At 43.2% G+C, this 18038-nt stretch overlaps 1 protein-coding gene across 1 annotated transcript in view; it reads left to right on the top strand.

Annotated features, from left to right (window-relative positions):
• The first annotated feature begins 98 nt into the window (after window positions 1-98).
• Window positions 99-18038, top strand: part of LOC106566150 (kinesin heavy chain) — a 141310-nt gene continuing 123370 nt past the window's right edge. The window contains exon 1 of the mRNA XM_045691941.2: window positions 99-682. Coding sequence (XP_045547897.2) covers window positions 554-682 — 129 coding nt within the window. The 5' untranslated portion in view covers window positions 99-553. The remainder of the gene's footprint in view (window positions 683-18038) is intronic.

Genomic DNA, 18038 nt, shown 5'->3' on the forward strand with positions numbered 1-18038 from the left:
CAGTGGTGCTGATGAGAGGGATGCGAATAGGCTACCACTTTAATAACGTCGCCTGGATCAGTGCAGGCCACGCCCCGTGCTTCTTAAAAGACCAGAGAGCTGCCAGTGATGCAAAGCGCTCGGCAAGCCCATGCTTCAAAAATCTCTCCTCCTGCATCTCTCGCTACAACAGCTGACCGACCGTCTGGAACGGGAGCCGCTCGGGAATACTCTCACGTTTAAATTCTAAAGAACTGCATGGACAAATTAGCAGAAACGTTATAGTGACATATATGTGTTTTTCTGGTCTATTTGAAGTAAGCAAACTCTCCAACATTTACATAACCTAATTTACATTTTTATTTTGATCGAAACTGATCTAATTTCAAGCACAAAAGCTTGAAATTATCATTCTTGCAAACGCTCAACTTGCCCATTTAAAAAAAAAGAGTGTCTGCATTGATATGCATATGATAAATAAGATTAAATAGTGGAAGGGAACAAAGTAACTTATAGGTTTCCCCCAAAAAATCCCATTTGCCTTTTTTGAGGCACATCCGATTTCTTTCTCACAATGGCCGATGTTAGCGCAGAATGTAACATCAAGGTGCTATGTCGCTTCCGTCCTCTAAATCAGTCCGAAATAATCCGTGGAGACAAATTCATCCCGTCATTCCAAGATGATGACACCGTCAGCATAGCGGTAAGTTGATTTTCTGCTGCTCATTCATTATTTTTGACAAGATTTGGGGTCTGCCATGTTAGTGATGATGACTGATGGTGAGGCATCATCATAACGGTGATGCAGAACATACACTTTCTCTTTAGGATATACATGATCATCCAACATCATCCTCTGACTACCGGTCAAGTCTGAACTCCTTTCACCTGAAAGTTCAGACTTGTTTTATTGCAAGTAACTGATTTGATTATATCATACAGATATTGATTGTCATCCTCCTCCTCCTCATCATCATCACCTTCTCACATCATTCACTGTCAAGAGTTCATGTCTGAATGTAGACTAGGCTACTCTGTCCACCCAGATAAATAATGCCATTGATGAGCTCTTGTTGCAGCATCAGTTTGCGGGATGAATGCTAGTCACGTCATTGCATAAATTCAATCCTATGTTTAAGCTGTATAGCACACACCCTATATACAGCATACCTTATAGTAATAGGCTGTAGGTATGTATCATTTCTGATCAGCCAATCAGGCTTCACTGTTAATCTATTGATTATTGGAAGAGAGCTTCTGGAATGGCCTGTTTACGCTATGGTTCTGTCATCTCAATTAACCAAGGTCACTTAGCATGGCTTTATAGTGCTGTGGGGATCAATGGTTATTCGTTTCACAAAGGACATCCAACAGGCTTGACATTTTCCAGGGCTACGTCCCAAATGGCACCATATTCCCTATATAGTGCACTACTTTTGACCATTTCCTCATGGGCCCTTGTACAAAGTAGTGTATTATAAAAGGAATCGAGTGCCATTTGGGACGGAACCCCAGGCAATAAATAACTATTGACTGCTATATCACAGGGACTGACTGATTGCCTCATCAATACCTCCTGTATAATATACTAATAACATGACATTTAGCAGATTCTTTAGTCCAAAGTGTCTTACGTCATACATTTTTACGTATAGGCGGCCTCAGGTTTCGGACTAATTCATGTGGACTGAATTGATCTGATATTGACTGGTGTGTCCCACGTCATTAATAACATGTAAAAATGATTGATCATATGTAGGCTGTGCTTTTGGACTTTAAGAAAAAGAGAGAGAGCGATAGAGAGAGGAGAGAGAAAAAGAGAGAGAGTGAGAAAAAGAGAGAGAGAGATGGGGAGCGAGACAGATCAAGAGAGAGATTGTTTATTTCACTTTTGTTTATTATCTATTTCACTTGCTTTGGAAATGTAAACGTGTTTCCATGCCAATAAATCCCTTTGAAAGAGAGAGAGAGAGAGAAAGAGAGAGAGAGAGAGAGAGAAAAAAAAGAGCATATCCTCTGAGTTAAGATCTATGTATATGATGCATAGTCATTCCTCCTGTAGGTTTTAATGCTCCTGAGGAGGTGATAATAGTTGTATGGCTGGACCGTTGTGTCTGTGTAGTGGGTGGCTGGAATTACTCTAGATGAGGAAGTGAGAGAGATGTGATGGGGAGAGATAGAATGCTGATTTCTTTATTGTTGCAAGAGGACAATAAGGTGTCTTTGTTGCAGTGCTTTCAGAAAGTATTCACACCCTTTGACTTTTTCCACATTTTGTTGTCATACTACAGCCTGAATTTAAAATAGATTCAATTGAGGTTGTGTGTCACTGGCCAACACACAATACTCCATAATGTCAAAGTGGAATTTTGTTTTTAGAAATAAGTATTCAACCCCTTTGATATGGCAAGCCTAAATAAGTTCAGGAGTAGAAATGTGCTTAACAAGTCACAAAAATAAGTTGCATGGACTCCGTGTGCAATGATAGTGTTTAACATTATTTTTTAATTACTTCCTCATCTCTGTAACCCCACACATACAATTATCTGTAAGGTCCCTCAGTCGAGCAGTGAATTTCAAACACAGATTCAACCACAAAGACCAGGGATGTTTTCCAATGCCTCGCAAAGAAGGGCACCTATTGGTAGATGGCACAAAAAAAAAGCATTTGAATATCCCTTTGACCATGGTAAAGTTATTAATTACACTCTGGATGGTGTGTCAATACATCCAGTCACTATAAAGATACAGGCGTCAGTCCTAACTCAGTTGTCGGAGAGGAAAGAAACCACTCAGGGAGTTCACCATGAGGCCAATGGTGACTTTAAAACAGTTACAGAGTTTAATGGCTGTGATAGGAGAAAACTGAGGATGGATCAACATTGTAGTTCCTCCACAGTACTAACTTAAATGACAGAGTGAAAAGAAGAAAGCCTGTACAGAATAAAATATTCCAAAACATGCATCTTGTTTGCAATAAGGCACAAAAAAATGTACTTTATGTCTTATGTTAACTTTATGGCAAATCCAACAGAACACATCACTGAGTACCACTCTCCATATTTTCAAGTATGGTGGTGGCTGCATCATGTTATGGGTATGCTTGTCAATGGCAAGGACTGGGGAGTTTTTTAGGCTAAAAAGAAAGGAAATAGAGCTAAGAACAGGCAAAATGTCACAAATCCCACCGAAGGCGGCTCCCCTGCCTGCTCGGGCGGTGCTCGGCGGTCGTCGTCGCCGACCTACTAGCCGCCGCTGATCCCTTTTTCCTTTTCTGTTGGTATGTCTTATTGGTTGCACCTGTTCTTTTTGTGTGTCGTGATTTTGGGTTATTTAAGCCTGTTTAGCCCGCCCAGGTTTGTGCGGGATTATTTTATCGTCAGTTTGCTATTTGGATGTGCTGGCGATCCTATTGGATATATTTTCTTTCCGGACTGTGTGCCTGTTGGATATTGGGTTGGTCGTTTTGTTTCACACGCCTGTTGTGTTGGCGTGGACCGTGTTACTGGAGAAAATAAATCTAATTTTGTTACCTACCTCTGCTCTCTCTGCGCCTGACTCCTACCACCACTCCTAGCACTCGTGACACAAAATCCCAGAGGAAAACCTGGTTCAGTCTGCTTTCCAACATACACTGTGATACAAAGTCACCTTTCAGCAGGATAATAAGCTAAAACAGAAGGCCAAATACACAGTACACTGGAGTTGCTTACCAAGATGACATTGAATGTTCCTGAGTGGCCTAGTTACAGTTTTGACTTAAATCGGCTTGAAAATATATGACAAGACTTGAAAATGGCTGTCTAGCAATGATCAACAACCAACTTGACAGAGCTTGAAGAATTTTAAAAAGAATCATGTGCAAATATTATATTATTTTAATAATTCAGGTGATGAAACCTCTTAGAAAACGTGCCCAGAAAGACTCATAGCTGACTCAGGTGGTTGAATACTCATGTAATCAAGATATATTAGTATTTTATTTCTTTCATATTTTTTTTTTTACATATTTTTTTTTTTAAATCCACTTTGACATTACAGAGTATTTTGTGTAGATCATTGACAAAATATGACAATTAAATATATTTAATCCCACCTGGTAACACAACAAAATGTGGAAAAAGACAAGGGGTGTGAATACTTTCTGAAGGCACTTTAGATGTAAAGTGAGGGCATTGTATAATTTAGATGTCTGTTTGACATCAGCAAAATTGTGGCATACTGTATGTGGCAAGATTATGCCGCTCTACAGATGTAGGATATTAATTTGAGCCAGTTTGCTAGAGCAGGAAGATAATCCTTTATCAACAGGAAATGTGGATTATAATTAATCATATTTTTTTTTAGGGGTTGATACATTTCAAAGTGGAAATGAAAAACTTCAAAAGCATTTTAAAACCTCAAATACTGTACACTACAAGTTTTACATTTCCTGCATACCAGAAAAGTTATCATACAACAGGGTGATCAAATTAAGATCCTACAGTACATCTGTATATTAAAATGTTATGACGCAAAATGTTTTTGAGACGGAGTCCAAATTACATTTAGTGCACACGCACACTCACACATGAAAAGGTCCACACACCACCTAGTTCACTAGTCCACTAGGTTTTAGACTTTAGTCAATAATGATGAAGTCGGCACTACTACAAATGTAAAGCCTCATACACTATATATAGTGGAAACATCTAGAAGCAACAACGGCTCAGCTGTGAAGTGGTAGGCCACACAATGCATAGTGCCAAGTGTAAAGTTTGGTGGAGGAGGAATAATTGTCTGGGGCTGTTTTTCATGGTTTGGGCTAGACCCCTTTGTTCCAGTGAAGGGAAATCTTAACGCTACAGCACACGATGACATTCTAGACAATTCTGTGCTTCCAACGTTGTGGGAACAGTTTGGGGAAGGCCCTTTCCTGTTTCTGCATGATAACGCCCCCGTGGACAAAGCGAGGTCCATCCAGAAAGGGTTTGTCGAGATCGGTGTGGAAGAGCTTGACTGGCCTGCACAGAGCCCTGACCTCAACCCCATTGAACACCTTTGGGATGAATTGGGACGCCGACTGCTAGCCAGGCCTAATCACCCAACATCAGTGCCCGACCTCACTAATGCTCTTGTGGCTGAATGGAAGCAAGTCACCTCAGCAATGTTCCAACATCTAGTGGAAAGCCTTCCCAGAAGAGTGGAGGCTGTTTTAGCAGCAAAGGGTGGGACCAACTCCATATTAATGCCCATGATTTTGGAATGAAATGTTCGACGAGCAGGTGTCCACATACTTTTGGTCATGTAGTGTATGCTTATTTCCTATTCTCTTCTCTCACCTACAAACAGCTGGTAATACAAATAACAACAGACTCATTAGAAATAATAGTGAATATCTGGTCCTTTCTTTATACGGTCTATCATCGGGTCATACATCAGCCTGGTGTTATTACGAGGGTTATATTGATTTCATATTATAGTACATGTACTACGGAGAAAGGATCATTAACAGCTTCTCGTTCTAACATCACATTATAATAAGTATTTAGATGCCATGTCCACAATTCATTCAAATATCATTCACGGTTCCCCGCTCTAGGCAAGACATTTCAGTTACTGTACATTTCATATTAAAAAAAGAGTGACACTGGAAATTATTAGTGTGATTATCGTACATCAAACCTAGTCTCTGTGTAACTGTCCCGGAGGCCGGTTTATGTCCATAGCAACCGGTTGCCAAGGTCCTGGGGATGCATGTTCAGATCTCTGCCCCAAAATCCCCAGGTCTGCTCCAATGGAGGTGACTAACACAATAAATCAAAACAACACCCATTAAAATTGAATTGAAATGAAAATGTCAAGAGAGGCAGTGTGCATTGAGTTTTTTAGCCTCCTTACCATATAAACTGCTGTAGCTCCCAGGCCTGTACCACTCTATGAGGTCGGTAGGAGTCCTTCTCCCTGCTGTACTCTGCATGTAGCTGGAGAACACATGAAGAGGACACCACATCAGTGATAGATACATCTCATATACATGTACCTGGCTCTAGGTAGAGGCTGCCCTTAGTCACAGATCTAGGATCAGCAAACTCCCCTAAAATCCTAACCCTAAACTATTATGTAGAAATTAACAAAACCGATCTGGGATTAGTGTTGATGAGAAGTGTGGATAGCAACACATACACGTGTGACGTAAACGTGTGCTGTCAGTTTACCTCTGTTTAATATGACCATCCCCAACAGCTTTGCCTTCAAAACCAGTCTGCATGGTGGATCTGGAATCAGACAGGATACATAGTCAGGACTGACTAACTACCAAAGATCCAATCATCAACCTGTATACACAAATGTCTAAAGACTAGATGATTACCATGTATGGATGGGCGTTTTAATGACTAGCGGTAGAGAAATGCGTCATGGATTCTATGTCTGGAGAACATGGCCAGTCCACTGCCTATGACTCCGCTGGATGGAGAGAGAAAGAGAGACAAAAACACAACAGGCTGTATTGGGCTAAATGTGTAGGTTACTATAGTAGAGTGTTTAATCACACTTTACTTTAAAAGCTGCAATATGTCAGTTTTTGGGTGACCAGACCAAATTCACATGGAAATGTCAGATATAGATCTGCTATTGTCATTGAAAGAAAGTCTAAGAAGCGGTAGATCTGTTCTGTGTGTGCTATTTCTATGCTTCCCATTTTTGGTTTAGGGAAAATATGTTTAGATTGTACAATGGTTCTCTACACTAGACTTTCTTGTTTTGTCACATAAACTGAAACGAGGCAAACTTTTAGAATTTTAGCAACCAGGCAATGGCTGAGCGATTTCTGCATAGTGCACATTTAATTAAGGGTAGGCTACCTACAGAAGGACTTTATAATACAGTCATAACAAATGTACTTTATTTTACCTTTATTTAACTAGGCAAGTCAGTTAAGAATTATTATCTTCAATGACGGCCTAGGAACAGTGGGTTAACTGCCTTGTTCAGGGGCAGAACGACAGATTTTTACCTTGTCAGCTCGGGAATTCGATCTTTTAACCTTTCGGTTACTAGTCCAATGCTCTAACCACTAGGCTACCTGCCACCCCTACAGTACATCAGCCTACAGTATATCAATGAGGGTTGTATTTATTTCATATTATAAACTGGGTGGTTCGAGCCCTGAATTGGCTGACAGCCGACAACCGCCATTGGCTGACAGCCGTGGTATATCAGACCCTATACTATGGGTATGACATAAACATTTATTTATACTGTTCTAATTATGTTGGTAACCAGTTTATAATTGCAATAAGGTACCTCGGGGGTTTGTGATATTTAAGTGATAATGCCCTCCAAGCCGTTGTTTGGAGGCTATATTGGCACAGGTGTTGTTACGCCCGAGACGAATTTGAGGGCCTGCAATATATCCTCCAAACACCGGCTTGGAGGGCATTATCAATTTTATACAACGGGTTACCAACATATTTAAATAATAATTTACATATTTTAATTAAATACGTTAAAAACGTAATTTTTATGAATTTATTCATACTATTTAATCCTTCCACGAGACATAGTCCCAAAACAAATCTAGGGTTGCTACCCAAGCCGGAGAACAAGGTTGACGTTTTACGTATTCCTAACCAATTGTGTTTTTTTTGTATGTTTCTTATTGTTTGTAACTTATTTTTTCACTTATTTTGTACATAATGTTGCTGCTACCGTCTCTTATGACCAAAAATAACTTTTGGACATCAGAACTGCGAATACTCATCAAAGATTGGCAGAATCCTTTGTTTCCTTTAATGAGTCCGACGTGAATGATATACTGCTTTCCCGTGAACAGGTCCAGATCCCCATCATTTGCGTGAAGAGAAGGCAGAGAAAAAGGGCCCAGAAGGAGGGCTGCCTTCTAAGAATTTGTAGGCGATCGAATAAACCCCCACTTCCTTCCATTCTGCTAGAAAACGTGCAATCTTTGTAATCTTTGTAAAATTCAAAACTGTAATATCTTATGCTTCACGGAGTCGTGGCTGAACGATGACATTATCAACATACAGCTGGCTGGTTATACGCTGTATTGGAAGGATAGAACAGTTGCGTCTGCTAAGACAAAGGCCGGCGGACTATCTATTTTTGTAAATAACAGCTGGTGCTTGATATCTAAGGAAGTCTCAAGTTATTGCTCGCCTAAGGTAGAGTATCTCATGATAAGCTGTAGACCACACTATCTACCTAGAGAGTTTTCATCTGTATTTTTCGTAGCTGTTGTAACGACCGTCGTATGAATGGGACCAAGGCGCAGCGGGTTGAGTGCTCATATTTCTTTTATTGAACACTTACTAAACAAAACAAGAAAAAAACGAACGGACGACAAACAGTAATGAAGGCTACACACAGCTATGCACGAACAACCTCCCACAATTCCCATGACAAACACACCCCTATACATAGGATCTTCAATCAGAGGCAACGAGGAATAGCTGCCTCCAATTGAAGGCCCAATCCCAATTAACTAAACATAGAAATAAATACACTAGACTGAACATAGAAATACACTAACATAGAACATATACCAAAACCCCGGAATACTCTAAACAAACACCCCTCTACATAAACACACACCCCGAACCACATAAAACAAATAACCCCCTGCCACGTCCTGACCAAACTACAATAACAAATGACCCCTTACTGGTCAGAACATGACAGTACCCCCCCCTCCCCCCCAAAAGCTGCAGACCCCGGACACAAAAAAAAAATAAACACAGTGTTCCATTGCCCTGCTGACTGGCAACGTTCTTATCCCTTGCTTGCTAGCTAGCCAACTACGGCTAACTTACAGTCACTTCAAACAGTGCAGACAGAATAACAACAGTAGCTGCATTTGTTTAAACTGTTGTTTTCTAGTGACATTTATTTGGATACATCCATAACAATGAGCTAATGATGCGCGATTTCGCCTGGCAGAGAAAATGTGCTCTCTCGTTAGGACACTGTTGTTCAGAGGAGCTAGCCAACAACACAACTAACACAATCACTTCAAACTGAAGCTGGAAAGACTGCAAACTAGCTGCTCTTCATTTCGTTTTACCTGTTGTCTGTTGACATTTCTTTGTATATATCCAGGGGCGAAAATCTGATATCAACTTTGGAGGGGACAATTACATGAAATTTTCTCAAGAGCAATTCCTGAGGGAGACACCAAAAGTAGTGCTGTAACACATAGCCTACATTGTAATATGGTAAATGTATATTGAGGAACCAAAGAAATAAGGTGTTTGCCGTACTCCTAACTACCGGTACCCAAAACTACACAACTAATCACAACAGCAATACCATTGCCTTTAACAAATCTTAGTTCAGTCACCAGTTTAAGTTGAGAGTGGGGGTATCCATGGCATTTTCCAATTATGTTCCTATTTTACAAGTCAAAAAAATTGAGAACCTTTCATAATGTTGCCAAACAAAGACTCAACAAACTTACCTGAGACTCCCTGTCTCTGCCAGTATGTCCCTGCATATCTGTCCCCAACTCTGCTGTCTGTGTGCCATCTGTTGCCTGCTCTGCCTAATGACATCATTGTGAAACATTTCCATTAGAATTTCATTTCTTTCTTATGAACATTTTATCAACTAGTCTTTGAGATATTAGGCTACTAGGGTTCTTACTATGCGTTTTGGTGTATTGAAAAATACTCTGATGTCCGTCTTTTATTTTTCTGCCATTTTTCTACCTGGCTGGCTGGCTGGCTACACACACACACACAGTGTGTAGGTTATTTACAGTAAGAGATGGGCTTCTATCATCTTCTATCATTCTATTTGGGCTTCGATCTAAAAGGTAGCTAGCAAATGTGAAACGGATTAAAATGACAAGAGTTGACAGCTGTATGAGTTCACCATTTACACAACATATGCTGCAACCTTTTGTAATTTTAATAGTTTGTTTCATATTGGCTGGCTTCCAACAATAGCTGAATTTGCAAAGCTAGCGAGCACCAATTCAGTTTCAGTGGTGTTTGCTATAATCTTTGCTACCCGGGTTAAATAAAGGTGAAATAAAATAAATAAATAAAAGTTCCCTTGCGACAATTTAGCTTTTGCAACGAGACCATTAAATATATTTAAGACAATGGTAGAAGAGAGTGTAGTTCTGTTCAGTTTGGACTTCAGTTTATCGCTAACCTTATCACAGGGACTTTGAAGCATTAACTTACATCATCTGCATGCTGATCTTGGAATAAATTGAGGATAGCAAAGATTCCATCTTTGACGACGCCACATAAATGGAATAGGTACTAGCTAGCTTAATAGTTAATATTTGTGCGCTAGCTCTGCATATTCAGCTAGTGTGTGTGCGCGATTGACTGGATTAACCTTATGTCAGTTACGTTCATTGAGTGCCTTTCAGACAGTAGACACGACCCCTCTGTTACCTTGCCAACTAAGGAACTGGCAGTGGATCAAACCATTGTGGATCAAAAACGCGCTATTAAGTGTCTATAATCAGCACAATTGCTTTCATTGAATATTATTAATATTATTTAAATTACATAGTTATGTTTCAGTGATATATTGGGGGGGACAAATCATATTTTTCCCAGGATGGGAGGGGTCGTGTCCCCCCCGTCCCCCCCGGGATTTCCGCCCCTGTATATATCCATAAAAATGATGCCAGCTAATTCATGATTTTGACTGGCTGAGAAAAACTGCATGCCAGTCTGTCTCGTCCCGACTCCCGACACGTTCATTACAATTGGACAGCTGGAGATCGAATTTCAATATTGAAACAATGTTGTAAATGTCAGAGAGACAGACAGCAAGGTTTATACAAATCTCCACTGTTGAAAATCAAATGCAAGTGTAAAAGAAATGGGAAATAATGTCTAGATGCTTTTTATAGTGGAGATCAAGTTTATAAATTGCCTGGCTGGGCTGATGAGACAGTGGATTGTACAGTGAGATGGAACAGAGTAAATAGGCATTTCAAAGTCATAGCTTTAGCCGGTGGTAACTTGTGGAATAGACACCGGCTGGAATGCGGTTTTAACCAATCAGCATCCAGGATTAGACACACCCGTTGGTTAAATGGCCAATATACCACGGCTAAGGGGCTGTATCCAGGCACTCCGCAGTGTGTTGTGCATAAGAGCAGCCCTTAGCCGTGGTATATTGGCCATATAACGCACACCCTCAGGCCATATTGCTTACTTATAGTACATACAGTGCATTCGGAAAGTGTTCAGACCCCTTGACTTTTCCACATTTTGTTACATTACAGCCTTATTCTAAAATTGATGAAATAATAAAAAATCTTCATAAATCTACACACAATACCCCTAAAAAATAAGTATTCAGACCCTTTGCTATGAGACTCGAAATTGAGCTCAGGTGCCTCCTGTTTCCATTGATCATCCTTGAGGATGTTTCTACAACTTGATTGGAGTCTACCTGTGGTAAATTATATTGATTGGACATGATTTGGAAAGGCACACACATGTCTATATATGTCAGAGCAAAAACCAAGCCATAAGGTCGAAGGAATTGTCCGTAGAGCTCCGAGAGAGGATTGTGTCGAGGCACAGATCTGGGGAAGGGTACCATGTCTGCAGCATTGAAGGCCCCGAAGAACACAGTGGCCTCCATCATTCTTAAATGGAAGAAGTATGAAACCACCAAGACTCTTCCTAGAGCTGGCCGCCCGGCCAAACTGAGCAATTGGGGAAGGGCCTTGGTCAGGGAGGTGACCAAGAACCTGATGGTCACTCGGATAGAGCTCCAGAGTTCCTCTGTGGAGATGGTAGAACCTTCCAGAAGGACAACCATCTCTCCACCACTCCACCAATCAGGCCTTTATGGTAGAGTGGCCAGACGGAAGCCACTCCTCAGTAAAAGGCACATGACAGCCCGCTTGGAATTTGCCAAAAGGTACCTAAAGACTCTCAGACCATGAGAAACAATATTCTCTGGTCTGATGAAACCAAGATTGAACTCTTTGGCCTGAATGCCAAGCTTCACGTCTGGAGGATACCTGGCACCATCCCTACGGGGAAGCATGGTGGTGACAGCATCACGCTGTGGGGATGTTTTTCAGGGGCAGTGACTGGGACGGAGCAAAGTACAGAGAGATCCTTGATGAAAACCTGCTCCAGAGCACTCAGGTCCTCAGACTGGCGCGAAGGTTCACCTTCCAACAGGACAGCAACCCTAAGCACACAGCCAAGACAACGCAGGAGTGGACTCGGGACAAGTCTTTGAATGTCTTTGAGTGGCCCAGCCAGAGCCCGGACTTGAACCAGATCGAACATCTCTGGGGAGACCTGAAAATAGCCTGTGCAGCAACGCTCCCCTTCCAACCTGACAGAGCTTGAGAGGATCTGCAGAAAAGAATGGGAGAAACTCCCCAAAAACAAGTGAGCCAAGCTTGTAGCGACATACCCAAGAAGACTCAAGGCTGTAATCGCTGTCAAAGGTGCTTCAACAATGTACTGAGTAAAGGGTCTGAATACATATGTAAATGTGATATCTTGTTTTTATTTATAATACATTTGCGAAAATGTGGGGTATTGTGTGTAGATTGATGAGGGGGAAAAACATTTTAATCCATTTTATAATAAGACTAACAGAACAAAATGTGGAAAAAGTCAAGGGGTCTGAATATTTTCCAAGTACACTGTACATACAGTACATCAGCCTGGTGTTACTGTGAGGGTTGTATTAATTTCATATTATTGTACGTACACCATGATTCATAAAAGGATGAAGAAACAGACTTACTGAAATCAGGACATTTTACCAACGCTAGAATTCACATGACCTACAGTATCCTGAAAGGCAAACATTGGAAGCCATTCTAATTATAATGAGGTCTATATGATTGTTATATTACTATTATTATACTGCAGGCTGGGATCAGAAGCCGTGAAATTACAGTTGAAAACCCATGCTGTGTACACAGAGATTATTTCTCAGTCCCACCCCCTGTACCCATACAGAACAGTGGTAGTGTGTAAACCAGAAACCAGAGGCTGTGAAAGACTGATAGATAATATCCAGGAAAATGTATTCCCAACTACATTCCAAATGAATTACATATAACACACACACACCCACTCTCTTCCCCTTCTACTGCAGGAAACCATCAAAATAGGTTTTCAGCACACTCATTGTGTCATACTAATTATACTAATGAATGTGTTTGTCCTACTCCCTCCACGTATGGCTCAACCACTGCTCTGGCTTCTCTTCCAGGGAATCTGACAGTGAAGAGGGAGAGAGAGGGTGAGTGAAGGGTAGTATACGTCCATCAGATTAGTTTGTCCCAGCAGGCCCTGTAACCTCTGTGGTAGTCTCAAATGCAAGGAAGCATCTGACGTACAATGGGATTTAATAATAATTTGGTGTGCGTGCGGGCAGGCAGGCACTTATATTTGTCCTGTTCCAGACATATAGTTTTTGTTGCATATCCCAAATCCCTTTGAGACACTTCCGGACAGTGGGGTCACAGCCACGGTCAGCAGAAACCCAGGAGCAATTAGGGTTAAGTGCATTGCTCAGTGGCACATTGACAGATTGTTCACCTTGTCAGCTGGGAGATTTGAACTAGCCAACCTTTCAGTTACTGGTCCAGCGCTCTAACCACTGCCAACAGATTTGGTTTATGTGCTAATGAGTCATGAGTCATCTTTTTTTCATTTATTTAATTTGGCAAGTCAGTTAAGAACAAATTCTTATTTTCAACGACAGCCTAGGAACAGTGGGTTAACTGCCTTGTTCAGGGGCAGAACGACAGATTTTTACCTTGTCAGCTCAGGGATTCGATCTTGCAACCTTTCGGTTACTAGTCCAACGCTCTAACCACTTGCCTACCTGCCACCTTTCCATCTCTGGACCTGGGGACTGTGAAGAGACCTCTGGTTGCATGTCTTGTGTGATACCGATGAGTGTCTGAACTGTGCACCAACTGTTTGAACAGACAGTTCAGTACCTCCAACACCTCACACAAAGACCAATAGTGATGCAGTCAATCTCTCCTCAGCTTTGAGCCAGGAGGGACTGACATGCATGTTACTGACACTTGCCCTATGTGTACATCTAAGTGCGACACGTGCTGCTTTGTTCTCGACCAACTGCCATTTACGTATGTCCCTCTGTGTTGTTCAACACAGCTCAGCCTCAGACAGCAGCTCTAGTACCTTGGTATTATCACGACCTTGCAGCGCAGGTAACGTTTTAATATATTGTCCATTGGTGGAATAGTTTCTTGAATTGGTTTGCTATTGTTGTTGTTATTGTTGCTGTTGTACATAGCCATGTTATATACCTCTAGCGAACATACCTCACTAAGATATCCAAGGTCTGATGCTCCCGAGTGGCGCAGCGGTCTAACGCACTGAATCTCAGGGCAAGAGATGACACTACAGTCCCTGGTTCGAATCTAGGCTGAATCAGCGGTCTTAGGCACTGCATCTCAGTGCAAGAGGCGACTACGGTCCCTGGTTCGAATCTAGGCTGAATCACATCCGGACGTTATTGGGAGCCCCATAGGGCCCAGCGTGTCGTCTGGGTTTGGCCAGGATAGGCCGTCATTGCAAATAAGAATTTGTTCTTAACTGACTTGCCTGGTTAAATAAAAATAAATCAATAAATAGTATGAAGACAAGGAGCTTCCAGGGGAATGTTACTGCACTAATTGGCTGATCAATTCTTCAAACTATGTGGAAGGTTCAGACTTTTTCCATTTGAGTTTTCCATTTATCTGGCAGCGTACATACTGCAGTTTACCTCTATAGTTTACATACTGCAGCTTACCTCTATCGTTTACATAGTGCAGCTTACCTCTATCGTTTACATACTGCAGCTTACCTCTATAGTTTACATACTGCAGCTTACCTCTATCGTTTACATACTGCAGCTTACCTCTATAGTTTACATACTGCAGCTTACCTCTATAGTTTACATACTGCAGCTTACCTCTATAGTTTACATAGTGCAGCTTACCTCTATCGTTTACATAGTTCAGCTTACCTCTATAGTTTACATACTGTAGCTTACCTCTATAGTTTACATACTGCAGCTTACCTCTATCGTTTACATACTGCAGCTTACCTCTATAGTTTACATACTGTAGCTTACCTCTATAGTTTACATACTGCAGCTTACCTCTATAGTTTACATAGTGCAGCTTACCTCTATAGTTTACATACTGCAGCTTACCTCTATAGTTTACATAGTGCAGCTTACCTCTATCGTTTACATACTGCAGCTTACCTCTATCGTTTACATACTGCAGCTTACCTCTATTGTTTACATAGTGCAGCTTACCTCTATCGTTTACATAGTGCAGCTTACCTCTATCGTTTACATACTGCAGCTTACCTCTATCGTTTACATACTGCAGCTTACCTCTATCGTTTACATAGTGCAGCTTACCTCTATCGTTTACATACTGCAGCTTACCTCTATAGTTCACATACTGCAGCTTACCTCTATCGTTTACATACTGCAGCTTACCTCTATAGTTTACATACTGTAGCTTACCTCTATCGTTTACATAGTGCAGCTTACCTTTATAGTTTACATACTGTAGCTTACCTCTATCGTTTACATACTGCAGCTTACCTCTATAGTTTACATACTGCAGCTTACCTCTATAGTTTACATACTGCAGCTTACCTCTATAGTTTACACAGCTGCATGTGAGCTCTCACATTTTTCAACATGTTGTTTTTTACTAAAGCATAGATCTGGAGTTAGATAAACTTTGATTTTTTGGGCAGTTACACATGCAGGATGCTACCCTCCACAGCATGGCCTTCGCTCCAGATCAAAACTCCAAACCTACAACCTAATTTTGACCAGAATTAACCGGAGAGATTACTGCTTCCAAGGTTTCCTTTTTCCAGGCTATACGGAGGATGCTGTAGCAAACAAACAGCAGAGATCTGAGGACACCATCCAACCTGGAACTGAGTGACTAGTGTTTGGTCTGATGCTATTTTGAAAGCCAAGAAGAAAAAGAAAACATGAAAAAATGAAAAATAAAGTACATTACAATGATATATTTTACTTTATGGGGACTGAATGCTGAGTTTAGTCTCCCAGGCTTGCAAGGACAGAGCAGTTACAAATTCAATTAGCACTAAGGTGTGAAGTAAAAGGTGTTGAGCCCTTTGGTCCCAACAAGTAGCAGAAGTCTTTGAAGCATCCTCTGAAGCTTCCTCCTGCTGTTCAAAGACCATTCACTGGCATTTTCTACAAGAAATCTGCCTCCAGAAATAAAAGCTTCTCCCAAGTGGGTGTGACACCTACTCCCACTGCCTGCTGCACTGCTGCTTGGATTCCACCTGGCGATTTGTTCACCGTCTGCCCTGGCCTGTCTCCCCCTGTCTGGTACAGGTACCCCCACCACCCTCACCCCTCTCTGTTCACCGTCTGCCTTGGCCTGTCTCCCCCTGTCTGGTACAGGTACCCCCACCACATTCACCCCTCTCTGTTCACCGTCTGCCCTGGCCTGTCTCTCCGTCTGGTACAGGTACCCCCACCACATTCACCCCTCTCTGTTCCCCGTCTGCCCTGGCCTGTCTCCCCCTGTCTGGTACAGGTACCCCCACCACATTCACCCCTCTCTGTTCACCGTCTGCCCTGGCCTGTCTCCCCGTCTGGTACAGTTACCCCCACCACCCTCACCCCTCTCTGTTCACCGTCTGCCTTGGCCTGTCTCCCCGTCTGGTACAGGTACCCCCACCACCCTCCCCCCTCTCTGTTCACCGTCTGCCCTGGCCTGTCTCCCCCTGTCTGGTACAGGTACCCCCACCACCCTCACCCCTCTCTGTTCACCGTCTGCCCTGGCCTGTCTCCCCCTGTCTGGTACAGGTACCCCCACCACATTCACCCCTCTCTGTTCACCGTCTGCCCTGGCCTGTCTCCCCCTGTCTGGTACAGGTACCCCCACCACATTCACCCCTCTCTGTTCACCGTCTGCCTTGGCCTGTCTCCCCCTGTCTGGTACAGGTACCCCCACCACATTCACCCCTCTCTGTTCACCGTCTGCCTTGGCCTGTCTCCCCCTGTCTGGTACAGGTACCCCCACAACATTCACCCCTCTCTGTTCACCGTCTGCCCTGGCCTGTCTCCCCCTGTCTGGTACAGGTACCCCCACCACATTCACCCCTCTCTGTTCACCGTCTGCCCTGGCCTGTCTCCCCCTGTCTGGTACAGGTACCCCCACCACATTCACCCCTCTCTGTTCACCGTCTGCCTTGGCCTGTCTCCCCCTGTCTGGTACAGGTACCCCCACCACCCTCACCCCTCTCTGTTCATCGTCTGCCCTGGCCTGTCTCCCCCTGTCTGGTACAGGTACCACCCTCACCCCTCTCTGTTCACCGTCTGCCTTGGCCTGTCTCCCCCTGTCTGGTACAGGTACCCCCACCACACTCCCCCTCTCTGTTCACCGTCTGCCCTGGCCTGTCTCCCCCTGTCTGGTACAGGTACCTCCACCACACTCACCCCTCTCTGTTCACCGTCTGCCTTGGCCTGTCTCCCCCTGTCTGGTACAGGTACCCCCACCACACTCACCCCTCTCTGTTCCCCGTCTGCCCTGGCCTGTCTCCCCCTGTCTGGTACAGGTACCCCCACCACATTCACCCCTCTCTGTTCACCGTCTGCCCTGGCCTGTCTTCCCCTGTCTGGTACAGGTACCCCCACCACACTCCCCCCTCTCTGTTCACCGTCTGCCCTGGCCTGTCTCCCCCTGTCTGGTACAGGTACCACCCTCACCCCTCTCTGTTCACCGTCTGCCTTGGCCTGTCTCCCCCTGTCTGGTACAGGTACCCCCACCACATTCACCCCTCTCTGTTCACCGTCTGCCCTGGCCTGTCTCCCCCTGTCTGGTACAGGTACCCCCACCACACTCCCCCTCTCTGTTCACCGTCTGCCCTGGCCTGTCTCCCCCTGTCTGGTACAGGTACCCCCACCACCCTCCCCCCTCTCTCCTGAGCTTTCACTCGCCTCCAGCACTCACATACTGTTGGGGCGAGTGACTCTGAACTTTCAATGGCTAGCCCCAAGTCGTTATATATTTAATT

The sequence above is a fragment of the Salmo salar genome, chromosome 12 (assembly GCF_965601325.2).
Source record: "Salmo salar chromosome 12, fSalSal1, whole genome shotgun sequence".
In the NCBI taxonomy this organism is placed as follows: Eukaryota; Metazoa; Chordata; class Actinopteri; order Salmoniformes; family Salmonidae; genus Salmo; species Salmo salar.